The sequence below is a fragment of the Vicia villosa genome, unplaced genomic scaffold (genome assembly GCF_029867415.1).
Source record: "Vicia villosa cultivar HV-30 ecotype Madison, WI unplaced genomic scaffold, Vvil1.0 ctg.000622F_1_1, whole genome shotgun sequence".
NCBI lineage: Eukaryota > Viridiplantae > Streptophyta > Magnoliopsida > Fabales > Fabaceae > Vicia > Vicia villosa.
Genome location: NW_026705280.1, coordinates 462,629 through 481,781, shown reverse-complemented (window position 1 = coordinate 481,781; position 19,153 = coordinate 462,629). Strand labels below are relative to the sequence as shown.

The 19,153-nt window shown below is 31.1% G+C and overlaps 2 protein-coding genes across 2 annotated transcripts; one reads left to right on the top strand and one right to left on the bottom strand.

Moving 5' to 3' along the window:
- Positions 1-2,309: 2,309 nt before the first annotated feature.
- LOC131629911 (uncharacterized) lies at positions 2,310-7,883 on the top strand. The gene is made up of 13 exons (XM_058900713.1): positions 2,310-2,476; positions 2,755-3,025; positions 3,155-3,348; positions 3,427-3,474; positions 3,599-3,671; positions 4,150-4,321; positions 4,746-5,177; positions 5,253-5,444; positions 5,533-5,582; positions 6,185-6,356; positions 6,786-7,217; positions 7,289-7,480; positions 7,569-7,883. Exons 2-13 carry the CDS (start codon positions 2,767-2,769, stop codon positions 7,627-7,629), a joined length of 2,277 nt encoding a protein of 758 aa, XP_058756696.1. The 5' UTR covers positions 2,310-2,476; positions 2,755-2,766; the 3' UTR covers positions 7,630-7,883.
- Positions 7,884-13,840: 5,957 nt separating this feature from the next.
- LOC131629948 (truncated transcription factor CAULIFLOWER A-like) lies at positions 13,841-18,309 on the bottom strand. Its single transcript, XM_058900751.1, has 7 exons — positions 17,861-18,309; positions 15,419-15,494; positions 15,219-15,283; positions 14,820-14,919; positions 14,632-14,712; positions 14,368-14,513; positions 13,841-14,132 (listed from the first exon to the last, which is right to left on the bottom strand). Exons 1-7 carry the CDS (start codon positions 18,043-18,045, stop codon positions 14,012-14,014), a joined length of 774 nt encoding a protein of 257 aa, XP_058756734.1. The 5' UTR covers positions 18,046-18,309; the 3' UTR covers positions 13,841-14,011.
- Positions 18,310-19,153: the final 844 nt, after the last annotated feature.

The following is a 19,153-nucleotide window of genomic DNA, read 5'->3' as shown; positions in this document are numbered from 1 at the left end:
TTAGAGAAAACTATATGGTTTAAATAGGTGCTAGAGGTAAGGAACATAAAAAAATGAAAGGAACAATGAGTCAAATCATGAGTTATTATGATTCGAATCAAAGAAATAATGAAGTGAATCAAAGGTATTGAAATGAAAAAGCTTGTTACTAGTGATTTGAATCAAGTCTGGATACGTGATTCAAATGACACTTAATTTTAAAGAAATTTGGATGAATTTGATTTGAATCACCAATCTTATGATTCGAGTTAGGAAGCTCTGTGATTCGAATCTCAACATGTTTGGTTCAAATTGAGACTTCCAAAAACATTGATTTAAGTCTTCTAACTTTAGATTCAAGTAATATTCAATATTTTGACTTAGGTAAAATTGTATAAAAAAGAAAAGAAGCTAAAATACATTTATATGATCCCAAATGTAATGAATTAAATGTAGATGATCTTATGGTACATATCTACCAAATGAGACATAATGTTACACCAAAATTACAAACAAATAATACAAGCGCGATAAATCAAATTACAAACACACACAAAACAAATAATTGACAAAACATCAAAATAACGATACCGATTGCAACTCAATTTCATATATTAGTCCAACATAGATAATGTCGAGAAGAAGGAGATGAAGGAATTAGAGAGAAAAGACAAAAAATGACAGAAAGTAAAGAGATAAAGTTAGAGAAATTACACCAAAGATTTAGACATGTTCGACCTACCACTTGGCCTATTTCTCTCCCTAAGAATTCCCTCTTGAGAGTTACACTAAGATATGTCTTGAGCTTTTTTATATGATATGCTCATGGACCTTATGACAACACACAAGGGATTTTACACAAGGGATTTTACACAGACTGATCCTCAAATTAAACAATGCTTTTAGCAAGGTAAACTCACTAACCAACTTGAGATTTTAACCACGTAATCCCAAGAACTAAACACAAATTTTCATAGACTAATCTCAATAACCAAACAAATATATTTCTCAAGAGAATCACACTCTTGAACAAGGAAAAATAGTGCACAACACAAGTTCAACCAAAATCTCACAAGTATTTGTCTAACTCGAAATGATGATGAATTATGAAATAATCTTATTCGAATCATATATGCAATTTTTTTAAAGTTTTCAATTCTTGATTCAAATCATTCTCTCACTTGACTCTAACCATACCATTTATTCTTAACTTGAATCAAATAGGTATTTTCTCTCATTTTTGTGCTTTATCTCCAACACATGTATAAATCATTTTCTTTCAATCTACAACACAACATGCATTTGATCTTGAGAATCATATCACACATAACACACTATTATCTCATACTTTCAAAAATTATTTTGAGTTTTTATTTTGAGATTGCATCTGAAATTTCCATTCATCTTCAACCCCTAGCTTCTACGATTGCTGTTTTGGTTTAACTTCTCAATCTTGGATGTGAGAACTTTGTGAGGAAGTTTGTTGGGTTTTATCATTTTGTGAAGGTTTGAAGATTTCAGGTTGACAGTTCTTGAGTAGTTGTGGTTGAGATTTATAATCCAGTAGTGAAAAAAGAAGGAATTTTTCTTCAATATTGTTTATGTAGAACTGTGTGGAAGTTGCTACGAGCAGAGCTAAAGTTTATATTGATTTTAGATAGATCAAGACTCATAAAAGGAACCGAAAAAATTTAGGAGAAGTTGTTGCGGAGCGGATACTTGGAGTAGAATTCTACCTTCAGACTAGTCTGCCAAACTCATTAGACATCTTCCTCCCAACCATAAGTTGACAATTAGAGTGATTGCACATAAAAGATCTCTTGCCACAACATAACCTTCTCCACAAAGTGTGTCCAATATATATTGTGTATACAAACCATCTATACCATTTGATGTCCTTTTAGGAAATAATTTAATGCACTTGAAGATAATATCAACTTCAGTCAGTAGATGAGTGTTAGAGAACAAGGTGACCGACATGAAGGGAGGTGGTGTATATGTGTGCTTAGCCTCTGAAATCTTTATTGCATGTCTATTATAAGAGAAGCTTTTCGGATGCCCCAACACTTTCATAGTCGTTGTGAAGTCGCCATCTACAACATTGCGCATACATTGCTTAAAATTAGAGTTCATCTTTTATCTTTTTCCTCACTTCATAAACTTTATGTATGTTATTTTTATAATAAATTATAAATATTGTTAAATTATTTTATATAAACTCAAATAATTTATAAATCATTAGACAAAATGACTAGTAAAAGTGAATCTCTTCCATAAAAAACAAAAATAAAAATGAATCTCTTGAAAAATGATGTGAGGTATATATAAAATTCGAAATTACATAAAATATTCCAAATTAGTGGCCTTTGAAGAACCAAGAAAGCATTTGACATTTAACACCGCTCCTGACTTCACCGCTACCATCGTACATTTCCCGCTACCTAAACCAAACTCTTCCCTTTCATTCATTCCATTCTCAATTCTCATTCCCTCTCCGGTACGTATCCAACTTTCTCTCTCTACTTTCTCTCACTAATAACCTCCATTTCCTCCCAAATTACCTTCAATTTCATCAAAATTGGATTTCGTTTCATCTTTGTTTTAACCTAATCATTGCAATGTTGATTGAAATTTTGAAATTTAGCTTATTGGATTATGCATTCTAAGAAATTTGTGTTTTTTAGTCTGAATATTGATGCAATTTGATTTTTTTTTTTTATTTTTTATCATTGACTAGAAGTAAGAAATTGAACTTTTTGGATTTTGATTGTGAAGGTAAGGAAATCTATGGATCTTGATGCAATTTTTGGGATTACGAAACCTGTGGCGGCGGATATTCCGAGGAGGAGTGCTATTTATGTGTGGGGATATAATCAATCTGGGCAGACAGGAAGAAGGGAGAAAGATGATGAGCTGAGGATTCCCAAACAGCTGCCACCTCAGCTGTTTGGGTGTCCAGCTGGTTTGAATACACGGTGGTTGGATATTGCGTGCGGTCGCGAGCATACAGCTGCGATAGCCTCGGATGGATCGCTTTTCACTTGGGGTTTGGATTTACAATTTACAATTCTAATTTTTAGTTTGGTTGCTATTGTTAGTAGGTTAGATTTCAAATGGCTAATTAATGTAAAAGTGCCAATTTTCGAAGGCTAAATGCGTATATCGGTTATCTCAGGGGCTAATGAGTTTGGTCAACTGGGTGATGGAACTGAGGAGCGAAGGGAACATCCAAAGAAAGTCAAACAATTAAAGTCGGAGTTTGTAAAATCTGTATCTTGTGGTGCACATTGTTCAGCTTGTATTGCTGAACCTCGTGCAAATGACGGTTCCATCTCGACTGGAAGGCTTTGGGTGTGGGGGCAAAATCAGGTATTAGCTTCTTAAGGGTTAATGTAGTGTTCATAATATGTTGTATGCTTTTTCTTCAACTTGTTTTTTATATTCCAGGGATCAAATCTTCCAAGATTGTTTTGGGGAGCCTTCGAAACTAACACAGTAAGTATATATGTTTCAGCGAATTTTTTGAATGATGCAATAGTAATCGGAATCTTTACATTTTGCTGCCTTTTTATTGATCTCTCATTTTCCATTTTGCCATCATTCATATCATTACTTACAGGTCATTAAGCAAGTGTCTTGTGGAGCTGTTCACGTGGTTGCTTTGTCGGAGGAAGGCCTACTACAAGCTTGGGGTAATTCAGTGATTTGCTTTCTTTATTCACTTTATATATTACTCTCTCTGCCCCTAAATATAAGCACTTTTGGGAAAAAGTGTGTCCCTAAATATAAGCTGCAATGTAAACTACTAGATGCATTTATATGTATTTTGATATCTATCCCTAATTAATATTAGTAATTTGAAAAGTCAATATTATACACATATATCTGTCAATTTAATTTAGTAATAATCATATGCAAAATGTTCACATTGGTTACATCACAAACTTTTCTTAATATATGTGAAAAGTGCCTAAGGTTCTTATGAATAATGACGAGATAGTAGTATTATTTATACATGATCTGTAAACTTTATGTCTATGCTTGGCCTTATGGAGTTGAGTTGGATAGTTTAGAGAGTATTGAATGCATGAAAGTAAACTTGATCATTTTCAAAAGAAAATTTCTCGCAACCTACTTATCAGGGCTGTCTTACTGTTTTTCGTAAACCAGGCTACAATGAGTATGGTCAACTTGGCCGAGGTGTTACCTGTGAAGGACTACAAGGAGCTCGCATAATAAGTTCTTATGCTAAATTCCTTGACGAAGCCCCCGAGCCCGTGAAGATTACAAGTGTGTCATGCGGGGAGTACCATACAGCAGCCATTTCTGACGAGGGAGAGGTGTAAGTGATATGAAGGACTTTCTTGATGGAGATATTTAAAATTTAAGCTTGAGAAATGTGGTTTTCCGCATGACACGTTAGGGAATCTCACGTCAGAGACAATAGTATACAAGGAAATGCTGCATCTATTATGCAAGTTTCTATTCCCTTGACCCTTGGCTTGGTTATAACATATAAAACTAAAGTTATATACTCTGCGAGCCAACCGTGTCATATTTTATTTCAACCGTTTTTTGTTTTATGTGTTTGAAAGTGTCTATCAGAAGTTTTATTATTATAGTCACATATAATTATGGTTTTGTTAACTGCTAAGTAGTATTTTTCAAAATAGGCATATCCATAAGCCATATTAAAATGATTAGTTATGGATTTTAGTTTGTGATAATGTTCATCACTTTTTTATATTTGTCCCCGGGCCTTGCAGTTACACATGGGGACTAGGAAGTATGGGCCAGCTCGGACATTCTTCACTCCAGTATGGTGATAAAGAGTTACTTCCAAGGAGGGTGGTTTCCCTTGACAGTATTTTCATAAAAGACGTGTCATGCGGTGGTGTACATACATGTGCTTTAACTCAGGAAGGAGCACTTTACGCTTGGGGTGGAGGCCAATCTGGACAGTTAGGCCTAGGCCCTGACACAGGATTATTCTCGTGTGTTGTCAATGACTCTCGGACATTTTTCCGTAACATTCCAGTTTTAGTTGTTCCAAAAAGCGTACAACTCGTTGCATGTGGACATTCTCACACACTTATCTGTATGAAAGATGGTCGAATACATGGATGGGGTTACAATAGTTACGGTCAGGCAGCCAATGAGAAAAGTACATATGCTTGGTATCCGTCACCTGTTGACTGGTATGTGTTTCTAGTTGAAGTAACTTCTACATGATGAATCGCCTAGGGTTTATGTTAAAAGTTTCAAAATCACAGGTGTGTTGGGGAGGTTCGAAAACTAGCTGCTGGGGGAGGCCATTCAGCTGTGCTGACGGATGCTTATTCATTAAAGGAGTTGTGTGAGTTTGTACTTGCGGATAGTATGACCTTATCTAATGCGGCTAAAGTTGAGGATATCGCTTATAGAACCGGATCTGATGCTTTAGCTCGCCTTTGTGGAAGACTCAGGTATCTAAAAAGGTTAAACACATGCATATCTAGACATCTATATTCTCAATGAATCATATGTAATGCTATAGCAATATCTTGATTGCAGAGAGTACATGCTTGCCAGTGGCGCTCATGGACAAGACGAAGAAAAGAACAGTAAAATCTAACAAAGCATTCATAGTTAAAATTATTCATGATTCTGTGTAATCATGAAATGTATGTAATTCTTGTATTCATTCATGGACCTGTGTTATTATTTGAACATAAGTAGTCCTGCAGTGTATATAGTGTTCATTTACTTAGAAGCTTAGTACCAAATAATGTATTTTAGAGTAATTTATGTACATAGAAAAAAATGTGTCTATCTATTGAATAAAGAGACCATTGACTCATGTAAGAGGAGTGTCCTCTGCTTTCAGAATGAGTGTCCTATTTTGAATGTTCCGAATCTTCAATCTTCATTTCATATGCACAATTCTTGTTTCTGAAATGTTATCATCTTATGGATGATGATCACTACTTACCACTGTTTTGAAGTACAATTATTATTTAATTTAAAGCAATGTTGATTCAATAAGTGCTTAAGGTTCTTATAAATAAGGATGAGATAGTATTATTTATACATGATTTGTAGATTTTATGTTTATGTTTGGCCTTATGGAGAGCATTGAATTTAGGAAAGTAAACTTAATCATTTTCAAAAGAAGGTTTCTTGCGACCTACTTATCAGGGCTGTCTTATTGTTTTTCGTAAACCAGGCTACAATGAGTATGGTCAACTTGGCCGAGGTGTTACCTGTGAAGGACTACAAGGAGCTCGCATTATAAGTTCTTATGCTAAATTCCTTGACGAAGCCCCCGAGCCCGTGAAGATTAGCAGTGTGTCATGTGGGGAGTACCACACAGCAGCCATTTCAGACGAGGGAGAGGTGTAAGTGATATGAAGGACTTTCTAGATGGCTATATTTAAAATTTAAGCTTGAGATCAAATGTGGTTTTCCGCATGACACGTTAGGGAATTTCACGTCAGAGACAATAGTATACAAGGAAATGCTGCATCTATTATGCAAGTTTCTATTCTCTTGACCCTTGGCTTGGTTATAACATATAAAACTAAAGTTATATACTCTGCGAGCCAACCGTGTCATATTTTATTTCAAGCGTTTTTTGTTTTATCTGTGTTTGAAAATGTCTATAAGAAGTTTTATTATTATAGTCACATATAATTACGGTTTTATTAACTGCTAAGTAGTATTTTTCAAAATAGGCATATCCATAAGCCATATTAAAATGATTAGTTATGAATTTTAGCTTGTGATAATGGTTCATCACTTTTTATATTTGTCCTCGGGCCTTGCAGTTACACATGGAGACTAGGGAGTATGGGCCAGCTCGGACATTCTTCACTCCAGTATGGTGATAAAGAGTTACTTCCAAGGAGGGTGGTTTCCCTTGACAGTATTTTCATAAAAGACGTATCATGCGGTGGTGTACATACATGTGCTTTAACTCAGGAAGGAGCACTTTACCCTTGGGGTGGAGGCCAATCTGGACAGTTAGGCCTAGGCCCCGACACAGGATTATTCTCGTGTGTTGTCAATGACTCTCGTACATTTTTCCGTAACATTCCAGTTTTAGTTGTTCCAAAAAGCGTGCAACTTGTTGCATGTGGACATTCTCACACACTTATCTGTATGAAAGATGGTCGAATACATGGATGGGGTTACAACAGTTACGGTCAGGCAGCCAATGAGAAAACTACATATGCTTGGTATCCGTCACCTGTTGACTGGTATGTGTTTCTAGTTGAAGTAACTTCTTCATGTTTGCCTAGGGTTTATGTTAAAAGTTTCAAAATCACAGGTGTGTTGGGGAGGTTCGAAAACTAGCTGCTGGGGGAGGCCATTCAGCTGTGTTGACGGATGCTTATTCATTAAAGGAGTTGTGTGAGTTTGTACTTGCGGATAGTATGACCTTATCTAATGCGGCTAAAGTTGAGGATATCGCTTATAGAACCGGATCCGATGCTTTAGCTCGCCTTTGTGGAAGACTCAGGTATCTAAAAAGGTTAAACACATGCATATCTAGACATCTATATTCTCAATGAATCATATGTAATGCTATAGCAATATCTTGATTGCAGAGAGTACATGCTTGCCAGTGGCGCTCATGGACAAGACGAAGAAAAGAACAGTAAAATCTAACAAAGCATTCATAGTTAAAATTATTCATGATTCTCTGTAATCATGAAATGTATGTAATTCTTGTATTCATTCATAGAACTGTGTTATTATTATTTGAACAGAAGTAGTCCTGCAGTGTATATAGTGTTCATTTACCTAGAAGCTTAGTACCAAATAATGTATTTTAGAGTAATTTATGTACATAGAAAAAAATGTGTCTATCTATTGAATAAAGAGACCATTGACTCATGTAAGAGGAGTGTCCTCTGCTTTCAGAATGAGTGTCCTTTTTTTAATGTTCCTAATCTTCAATCTTCATTTCATATGCACAATTCTTGTTTCTGAAATGTTATCATCTTATGGATGATGGTCACTACTTACCACTGTTTTGAAGTACAATTACTATTTAAAGCAATGTTGATTCAATAAGTGCTTATTTATTTATGTTTTGGCAGAGATTTTTTCTTTCTTTCTGTAAAGACAATAATAATCATATTAATAAAATAGGATAAAAAAAATCCAAACCAAGTACAACAAAAATACCAAAAAGAACACAAAAAGATCAAAAAGTACAACAAAGAATCCAAACAAAAACAAAAAAGGATAAAAAAAAAACTACAAGAGTATAACAAAACAAGCCACAACGAGTCAATTCTAAGAGTATAATAAAACAAGCCACAATGAGTCAACTCTAAAAGAAATCGACACGAAAATCGGATAAGTAAGCTAGACCACCAATACCGTATCAGGACTACCAAGGGAAGAAGAAAAGAGACACATCTTCAACTCGATCGATGAAATTTTTCATATTTGATTAATTTAAATGATAGAGTTCTTAACCATTCTACGAAGGTGCAAAAGTTCTCTCCTAATCTTCCTAGAAGCTAATTCCAAGTCAAAAATACTACTACTCGTGCAAAAGTTCTCTACTAATGGTGCAAGAGTATAACAAAACAAGCCACAACGAGTCAATTCTAAGAATATAACAAAACAAGCCACAATGACTCAACTCTAAAAGAAATCGACACAAAAATCGGATAAGTAAGCTGCACCACCAATACCGTATCAAGACTACCAAGGGAAGAAGAAAAGAGACACATCTTCAACTCGATCGATGAAATTTTTCATATTTGATTAATCTAAATGATAGAGTTCTTAACCATTCTACGAAGGTGCAAAAGTTCTCTCCTAATCTTCCTAGAAGCTAATTCCAAGTCAAAAATACCACTACTCGTGCAAAAGTTCTCTCCTAATGGTGCAAGAGTATAACAAAACAAGCCACAACGAGTCAATTCTAAGAGTATAACAAAACAAGCCACAACGAGTCAATTCTAAGAGTATAACAAAACAAGCCACAATGAGTCAACTCTAAAAGAAATCGACACAAAAATCAGATAAGTAAGCTGGACCACCAATACCGTATCAAGACTACCAAGGGAAGAAGAAAAGAGACACATCTTCAACTCGATCGATGAAATTTTTCATATTTGATTAATCTAAATGATAGAGTTCTTAACCATTCTAAGAAGGTTCAAAAGTTCTCTCCTAATCTTCCTAGAAGTTAATTCCAAGTCAAAAATACTACTACTCGTGCAAAAGTTCTCTCCTAATCTTCCTAGAAGCTAATTCCAAGTCAAAAATACTACTACTCTTTCCCGTTTCTTGAAAAACTGGAAAATAAAATCTCATTTCGAATCCTCTAAATGGTCCAGAGTCCAGACCACGACATGCCATATCATGAAAAATCTTCCATAGACTTTGTTCTACCATCTAAAGAAAGAATCTCAAAGAAAAGACTAAGATCTTTAGGAAGAGGCATGCCATATCACTACAAGAAATCCTCTCCCCAACGACATATTTTAGTGACGTGGAAAACACGTGGCTCAATATTTCCAGTTGCGACGTGAAATACACTTCGCAAGGTGTTTTTAAATATTAAATAACTTTATAGCCATACAGTAATCAGAAGTCAGGCATTGAGTTATGTGAAAAAAGGTTGCGACGTGGGATACACGTCGCTACATTAACTTTATAAATTACAATATTAAAAGCTATAACATTCACATGGGGGAAGATTCAAATTTTTAAAAATTTGGTTGTGACGTTACAAACACGTCGCAACATTTAGAAACCAAACACAACGTTCCACTGAAGTGACATGGTGACAGCTTTGCAGGCAGAGACATTAATTAATGTTACCGTTATCATGTTGCGACGTGTTTCTCACGTGGCAAATAGCAATGTGATTCTCACGTCGCTACATTGTGTATTTATGTACGCAATTCACTTTACTCCACCACCATTCATTAGAACAACAACACGGTTCATTTTCGTTTTCCTGCAAAACCAGAGCCACAACCCTTCTCTCCCAAAACCAGAAATCCAACCCTTCTCTCCCAAAATTCAATTGCAATACCAATTCCATCCCAAATATTTTTCTTATATCAAAGGTAATTAAGGTTACATCAGAATTTTCTTATAATTTCATTATATATTCTGTTTTTAATTTTTGATTTTTTTTTTTGTATAGATTTAGTAGATTGAAGAAGGTGGAGTAGATTGAAGAAGGAGGAGTAGATTGAAGAAGATGTAAGTTATTTTTTTTCTAATGTAGTATATTTTTAATAGATTTATTAGGTTATTTTTGTATAGATTTTAAAGAGATAAGTTTTTTTGTATAGATTATAATGTGAAATATTTTTAATAGATTTATTAGGATATTTTTAATAGATTTTCGTTTTTTGTATATAGATTAATAGATTTATTAGGTTATTTTATAAATTAAAACGAAATTATAAATTAAATAATTATTTATAAAAACTTAAAAAATAAAACAGAATATAGTAAATAAAATAAAAGCGAAAATTAAATATATTTTTTATTAATATTTTTAAAACTATTAGAAAAAAAATGATATATTAAAACTATTATTAAAATTATTATATATTAATATTATTAAAACAAATTTTTTGTTTAATATTTTACAATATATAAAATAGATTATTATAAATATTAATATAATTTTAAAACGAATATAATAGTTATATATATTATAAAGTTTTCATTTTTAAGAATATAATATATATATATATATATATATATATATATATATATATATATATATATATATATATATATATATATATATATATATATATATATATATATATATATATTATAAAGTTCTCCCTTTAAAAAATAGATTATTATAACTTAAAACAAATTTAATATATTCAAAACTAATATAATAGTTATATATATTATAAGGGTAATGCTAACGAGTGCCCCTGGGGCACTGGTTAAGAGTTTAAAAAAGTAAGTTTAGCATTGTTTAATAAAGTAAAAAGATAAACTTTTATCTAAAATATATGTATTCAATACATTTAAAACATAAATAATTAAATTTTCTAAATAATATTGTGTGTATTCAATGCATTGAATATGTAATATTTTCTTTATTAGGAATGCTTAACCAGTGCCCCTGGGGCACTCGTTGCCCCTGGGGCACTCGTTAGCATGACCCATATTATAAAGTTTTCATTTTTAATTTTTGTTATATATATTATTTATTATAATGAGTAATATTATACTATATTTAAAAAAAAACAGAATATATATTATATTTATATATTTTAAAAAGAATATATATATATATATATATATATATATATATATATATATATATATATATATATATATATATATATATATATATATATAATGAAAACAAAATATGTATATGTACATGATATATTTAATAAAAACAGTTTTTATTTTGTTCATATATAATAGATTTAAAACTGAATTTTTATATATGTAATAAAAACATAATATGTATGTGTTTGTATATTTCCAAACATAATAGTAATATTTCTTATTTCTTATTTTTATTACCATATATGTAACAAAAACATTGTAGTAGTATTTTTATTAAATAATATTTTCAATATGTGTAGTTTAAAATGTGTAGTTAAAAAAATAATAACTTTATGGTTAACATATCTTCAATATAACATGTGTAGTTAAAAATATTAGTAGTTTTGTTATTAAATAATATTTTTAAGAATAGTAAATATTAACTAGTATACGTCTAAGAATAATATTAAGTTGATTAATATTACTAACTCAAAATGACAATGATTGTATAAATATGCAGTATGAAATATTATCGGTATTATCGTAGTTGGATGTACGATAGAACATTTTCAGGAAGAATGGGACTTAAACCCAATTTTATAGTAGGAGTTGAAGGGTTTATCAGTTGGGCGTTTGCTCAGGAATTATGTCGAAGCGAAGGAGGAGTTAGGTGTCGCTGTCTTAAATGTGAATGTAGACCAATAATTAGTGACCCACAGGAAATAACATCTCATTTGCATAGAAGGGGTTTCATTGCAAATTATTGGGTTTGGACGTTTAACGGTGAAGAACTGCCTAGTAACGTACCAGAGACTAGCAACGCGCATGCTTCAAGTAGTCGGCCGCCTATGGAATATGAGGAAAACTTTAATCTGATTGGTGACATGGTTGAGGATGCTTTTGGTGTGAACGTGACCTATGATCAACCTGAAGATTTTGGTGGGGAAGAGTTGCCGAATGAGGAAGCGCAGAAATTTTATCAGTTGTTGAATGAGATGATTACGCCGTTGTTTGATGGATCGTCTGACTCAAAGTTATCAATGTGTGTGAGATTATTGGCCGCCAAGTCAAATTGGAATGTTCCTGATCAGTGTTTGGAATTCTTCGTAAAAATGATGTTGGACTCAACTGCAATGAAAGACAACTTGCCTACAACATTTTATGAAGCAAAAAAGTTGGTGTCGAAGTTGGGCTTAAGAGTAAGAAAGATTGATTGTTGCATTAATGATTGTATGTTGTTTTACGACAATGAGTTTGGTACTCAAGATGGATTGTTGGAAGAATGTAAGTTTTGTATGAGTCCAAGATATAAAGTTCGCAGTAGAGCCGTTAACACTAATCAAGACCGTGTAGCAGTAAAGTCCATGTTTTATCTTCCGATAATACCAAGGTTAAAAAGAATGTTTGCTTCAATGCACAGTGCAAGACAAATGACATGGCATCACACAAATAAAACAAGTCCAGACACTATACAACATCCATCTGATAGCGAGGCACTCAATTGTTTGCTTCAATTCGTTTTTTTTGTTATATATAAGAGGATTTAGGAAGAGGCATGCCATATCATGAAAAACCTTCCATAGACTTCGCTCTACCATCCATTGAAATAAGAAAGATGACTCCTAAAAAAAAAACTAAGATCTTCCTAAAGAACCATCTGCTAGTTAAATCACAAGTTACAAAGATGTTAATTTCTTTTTGTATTTTATGACAGTGATAGTAAACTGTATACTTCAGAAAAAACTTATAAAATATTCATTATATAAATATAATTTTTTAAACACTTACACAAGTGCTTAAGTCAGCGTAAGAAAAACATAAACAAGTTCTTCCCACCATGTCATACTCATAGTCCAAGACATATTGTGTTCTTGTTATAATACACATTTTTTTATTTATTTTTATATTAATCATGGTTAAAACTTCTAAAATCATGATGAATTTTGAATAGGAGGGGCATTTTGTTGGACGACAACAATTCGGTTTGTGTTTTTTTCTCTACGGAGGCAGAAAGTCTCTCTGATTTGCTAGGGGGTTGTTTAGTCGTGGCGGCTATTTGGAGGAAGGTCTTTGATTGGATAGGTCCCGTTGACGGTTTATTCTTGGAGGAGTTCGAAGGGTTCCTTTTCGCTTTTGAGAAGGTGAAGAATTTAGCCAAGAGGTCTTTAGTCGCGGTAATTTGGCTAGCAACGGTTTGGAGTATATGGAATAGGCGTAACAGAATCATTTTTAAGAACGAATCGCTTAGCTTTACCGAATGTATGTCGAAGATAGTTTTTATTTCTTGGAAATGACTTTATTCTAAATATAAGTTAGCGGCTAATTGTAACTTTCACGTGTGCAATATTCTACCGCTCATTTGTTTTGAGTAGTAGAAGTTTTTCGGTTTGTATTCGGTTGGAGTATCCCTTATACTCTGGTTTTATATCAATTGCCTATTAAAAAAAAAAACTTCTAAAACCAAAATAAGAGATTCTCAAATTGAAAAAAACACATTAATGTCACACATCCAATGTTATGAAACTGCTTAAAATCAACAACCTATCATATATCAAAGACTGCATGCATTCTCATTGATTTGAAATATGAAGGGTAGAGCAAATTAAGCCCATATATACTAAAAGAAGTTTGAACAGAATATGAAATTCTGATAATGTTGATACCTTAATAAGGCTTACTTACACATTAATCATACAATTTTAATATAATAAATATATAATATATGTCTGTCACAGACATATACATACATAAATAGATACATATCAATCTAGTTGGTAAGATGTTGTAGCATCCATGCTGGAATAAGATTATTATTGTTGTTGATAGGAACAGTTTGAGCTTCACCTGTTTCTTCGAATTCCAATGACCCTCTTGCTTGTATAGCCCCACTGCATTTTCATACACTTTTTTTTTATCATTCAACAACAATATACATAGCTAGCAAAACCGTCTCTACAATATTTATCACATATATACTTACTAAGCATCGACATTTCCTGATTGAAGGCGTGTCTGATGTTCGACTCAATACAGTGTATCAATGTTCATATGCATACATATAGTATATGTGAGAAATTATATACATGTCAGTGTCGTGTCGAGTGTATCAGATAGAAGAAATACCTGAGAGATAGAGAAGGAACGAGTCTTTGTGGTGGTAGAACCTGTGGTTGAAACCCTAAGTTGAGAGTGGATGAACCTTGCCCTATGCCTATGGTTTCAATGCATCTCTGTGGATGTTCATTCACCATCTTCTCTTTCTCCTTTGTCTAACCAAAAAAAAATCATAAATATAACAAAACATTAGTACTTTTTTATACAATCCTTTCTTATTATAAGGTTTAGCTCATGGAAATGTTAATAGAGAGGAATGTAGCTAGCTGCTACCTTTGCTAGCTTGCTGTTTTGTTCCTGCAATGCCCTCGCTCTTTTGTGCAGCTCGGAGATGGATTGATTCATAACTTGATTCTACAAAATAATCATATTATTCGGTTAATCGAAGATCGTCTGAAAACTCTTCTATTAGTTTTTTATTCTAATTATTTCTGGTTAAAGAATAAGCAAGCATTCTTCACCTTTCTTGTTCGGATGCGCTTAAGCGATGTGTCGAGCTGTTGCTCCAAACTCTGAAGCTCTTTCACACTCAAAGGATCCAAATCATGTCCCACAAAGTTCCTATATTAAAGAGAGCAGAAGATTTTCAAACTAGTTTTGAGTAACTTGAATTTCAATATGATAGTAACTGCATCACACAACAAATTGCAGGACAGTTAAATCTTAGATTCAACGGTCCTGCATTTTGTTGCATGGTGCAATAGAGGATTCAAATGCAGACCGGAGTGTTCGGATACTCTAGCCGTTGCACGGTGCATGTGTCAATGACATGAAGTAATTTTAGAATATTCTTAAAAACCTAAAAGTAATTGATATCATAATTATAATTACTATTACTATAATAAAACCTAAAAAAATACCTTAAGTTCCTCTCTAAGACTTGAACTTTAGCAGTTAGCTTCATGTATTCAAAAGTCCAATTTCCCTACAATATAAAATGATCTCAATCACTATAAATATATATTCATTTTCATGTTATAGTTCAAGCATGTTCATATATTGTTTAATTTCTCTTTGTAATATTTCAATATAAATTTCATGTTTCAATGAAATACTTTACCTGTGTTTCATTGGTAGCAGCTCCAGTAAGTTCTGTATGATTTTGTCTCTCATATTTTTCCAAAATATCTTCCATGCTGTTCCATACAAGTCAAAATAAAAAACTATCAAACAAGTAAAAAATAATAAAAGGCTCTATTTGATTGTAAAAGCATGCATATTCTACATTGTCCCCAATATTTTTTTTACATTTTTATTTTAGTCCTTTAAATTTTTTTCCTTAGTTTGATCTTTCTATAATTGATTTTAGTTTTTTTTTTTGAACAATCTATAACTTAATCAACATAAATGCTATTGAACCTTAGCACCAAAAATTCATGCTTGTAAACATAATCACATGTAACAACATAATCTTAATAGATAGAAAGTGTATGTAACATGTATTGTAATCAGAATATATATACAAAACAAAATTATAGATTAAAAGATTTTTGTTGTCAAGAACTTATGCCATTATCTTGCTGCTAAAATTATGCACAAAGAACTTATTCTTATTATCATCCAACTTGAATAAATGCAAGTTATTATTACTATATATACATAGTTTTAAAACAAACAATAAAATAATACTATATGAATATTATATGAAAGAGTATGACATTTTTGTTGAAACAGAAAACCTTAATCCACATGTCTATGTTATGTTGTTTCTTCTTTTTCTATAAGAACCAGGAATCCTGAAAACTTTTAACTTCAGTTTTTCCTCTGACTATATATACTACTTTTGTACTATATACTATAATTCAGAAAAATATTTTTTTAATGCAGCACATTGTTTTTCCAATAGTTTTTATATATTTATTATTTATATACAAATATATAAACTTGGGAATATATTTTTTGTATATATATGTATAGTCCTTGCTTGGTTAGGTTATAGCTTTACTTAGGTTATAAATAGATTCTTACTCACGGTGGTGTATATCTAGGTTATTATAAAAACCTAGATTAGGGTATATACTATATAGCTCTAGGGTAAGAGACTTATATATTCACAGCTGTTATGTAGATTTAATTTAATTTAATTAAATCTATATTGCCTAAAGTTTGATTAGTTTTATATGTTTATACCAAAAAAAATAAAATTAAGTGACTAGTTTTTAATAAGAAAAATAGATAATAGGGTATTTTCTTTTTGAAAAAGGAAAAATATATTAATTAGTGTTAAGCACATTGCAAAAAAAAAAAAAAATTTATACAGGGTATTTGAAAAAAAATTAGTGTTAACCAATTTGCAAACATATTTAAATTTGTTTAATATAAACCTCTAAAAAACAATATCCTCTATGATTTAAAATGAATAATGTAGTTCAAAGTTTTTGCATATAGTTGAAAAATAAAACAAAGTTGTCAAAAGATAATACTTAATATTACTAAATTAATTTTATTAATGTGATGAAAATAGGTGCACTATAATAATTAAAAAAAATATTTATAATATTGAAAAGTAAGAATGATATTCAATCAAAAATGAATTTAATTTATTAAAATGAAATTTATATTAAATTTTAAAATGGAGGTAGTATATTAGAAACACCCTAATGTTTAGAATACTCCACCAATTTACAAAATTAAAATCTATATTTTCTATTTAAAAAACCAAGATCAAGATAGGGTTCTATATTATTTATCCACAACTTGAGTTACTTTGTCTTCAAAAATGTTAGTATATTAATTGTATATTAGTATTTTCTCTTTGATCAAAGTAAGAACTTAGATCATTTAGCCCATAGCTAAAACTCTCCTCTTAAACAATTAGCATTAGTATGTGCTCATTCATTACTCATTAGAATATAAATTTGAACTTCAAACTAGTTGATACTTCTTCATCATCCATACATAAACACAATGAATGCATGTAGTTATACTATTATTATATTTATAATTTATATAATATATAATAACTACTATTTCAAAAGAGGTAAAAAAAACCTCTTTCTCCTCAACAAGAGACACGTATTGATACATCTTGAATTGAACTTGACACTATATATTACAGTGAAGTTGAAGAAGAATATGCATTGTCATGTCCATGAATCATTTAAATTGTACAAACACTTCACCAAAAGTAACAAAGATATATCTTCCAGAAGTATGGCTTTTGATAGAAGTAAAAAAGGTTTGGATAGTGATACACGATTATGTGACCAGACCCTAAAATAGAGAACCAAAGTACACTCAAACAGCACCTTCAAGTACTCATCATCACTACTATTACCAAATTTAAATTTTCAAGTTAGGTAAAAAAATGTCATAAAACTCATCAACATATATAAAAAAAAACCTAACATCATAAAAACAACAAAAAAAATATTTATCTATATTAATTAAAATTTTATTGTTTATAAAAAAATGGATCAAGATCATATATAAATATATAGAAATTCTTCTAAAATAATTGTATAGAAATTAATAACTATATATAGAAATTGATGTTACTAACCTTGGTGCTGAGGAATACTCAAAAAGTTTTCCTTTGGTAGAAAACATAATCAAAGCAACTTGAGCATCACAAAGAACAGAAATTTCATTAGCTTTCTTGAGAAGTCCAGTTCTTCTTTTGAAGAATGTTACTTGCTGACTTGTTTTGTTCTCGATCCGTTTCAATTGAACCCTACCTCTTCCCATGACGACGATGAAGACGAAGATGAAGATGATGAAGATGAAAATTTGTTTATATTTTTGACCTAGCTTCAAGAAATTCTTGATCTAGTTGTGATGAATGAGGAAGAAGGAATAATCAAATTGAAATGAGTAAAGAGAGAGAGATATATAGGCTAAAAAAAGTAAGACAAGGGGTTATATATAAAGAAAGATGGATAAAGAAGGAAACCCTAGGAAGAGTAGATAGAGAGTATATAGTATTGTTCACCTGAAGGGAATTGAAGAGGTTGAGATGAAATATTGGATGGTGTATAATTAATAGAGTATAGGATGGAGACCTTTCTATTTTTACTAGTATTCAAATTTAGTATAGGGATATTAAATTATTATGGTATATTTAATTATTATCATGTCGGTAATAAGTTGATTTATATCTCAAAAATTGTAGGTTGTAATTAGAGGCAAGACTTTAAAAAGTAGATTGTTATTGTGAAAATAACCGCGACGAAATAGTATTGGAATGTGTCGATAATGATACATTTATTTATCGTTTTTATGGTAAAGAATATTTTTTTTGTTAATTTATCTTACGACGATTGTAATTAGTGTCACAAAAATCGTGAAAGTCTTTATACAACTACAACGAAATTGTAACCGTCATTTAAAATTATCGTTTGAAATATAAAATTTGATTTATAGTTTTATTGATAATTTTTTTTATCATGATCTCTTACTAGAGTTCATATTTATTTATTTTTTTCATAAATATTATTTAAGAATTAAATTACTTAATAGTTAAAAAAAACACTAAAATGATAAGTAAATTAATTTGAATGAAGGATAAATTTGTTAAAAATTGTATTTAAAATAAAAGTTAAATAATCCTTTATTTCATTGAATGAAAATAATATAATGTAAATAAAAAGTAATATCAAAAGATAAAAAAAAATCTACCATGAAACCAATTTAATGAATAGTCCATGCATTATCCAAAATCTATCAAGTAAATTCTTAAATATTATTAATTTTTCTATTTACGTGAATTGAAAATATTTTAGAGACTATTTACTACATGGGACACTTAATATATGATTCTTTTTTAAAAATACTAATTTTTTAATTTTCAGTTTTT

What these genes read in the sequence shown, in the direction of transcription:
- LOC131629911 (XM_058900713.1), top strand. Translation starts at nt 2,767, where the DNA reads ATGGATCTTGATGCAATTTTTGGGATTACGAAACCTGTGGCGGCGGAT. An exon ending in TATCCGTCACCTGTTGACTG is followed by an intron (nt 5,178 to 5,252) that starts GTATGTGTTTCT and finishes TCAAAATCACAG; the next exon opens with GTGTGTTGGGGAGGTTCGAA. An exon ending in TATCCGTCACCTGTTGACTG is followed by an intron (nt 7,218 to 7,288) that starts GTATGTGTTTCT and finishes TCAAAATCACAG; the next exon opens with GTGTGTTGGGGAGGTTCGAA.
- LOC131629948 (XM_058900751.1), bottom strand. Translation starts at nt 18,045, where the DNA reads ATGGGAAGAGGTAGGGTTCAATTGAAACGGATCGAGAACAAAACAAGT. An exon ending in GTCTTAGAGAGGAACTTAAG is followed by an intron (nt 14,920 to 15,218) that starts GTATTTTTTTAG and finishes TCTTTAATATAG; the next exon opens with GAACTTTGTGGGACATGATT. An exon ending in AGCGCATCCGAACAAGAAAG is followed by an intron (nt 14,713 to 14,819) that starts GTGAAGAATGCT and finishes ATTATTTTGTAG; the next exon opens with AATCAAGTTATGAATCAATC.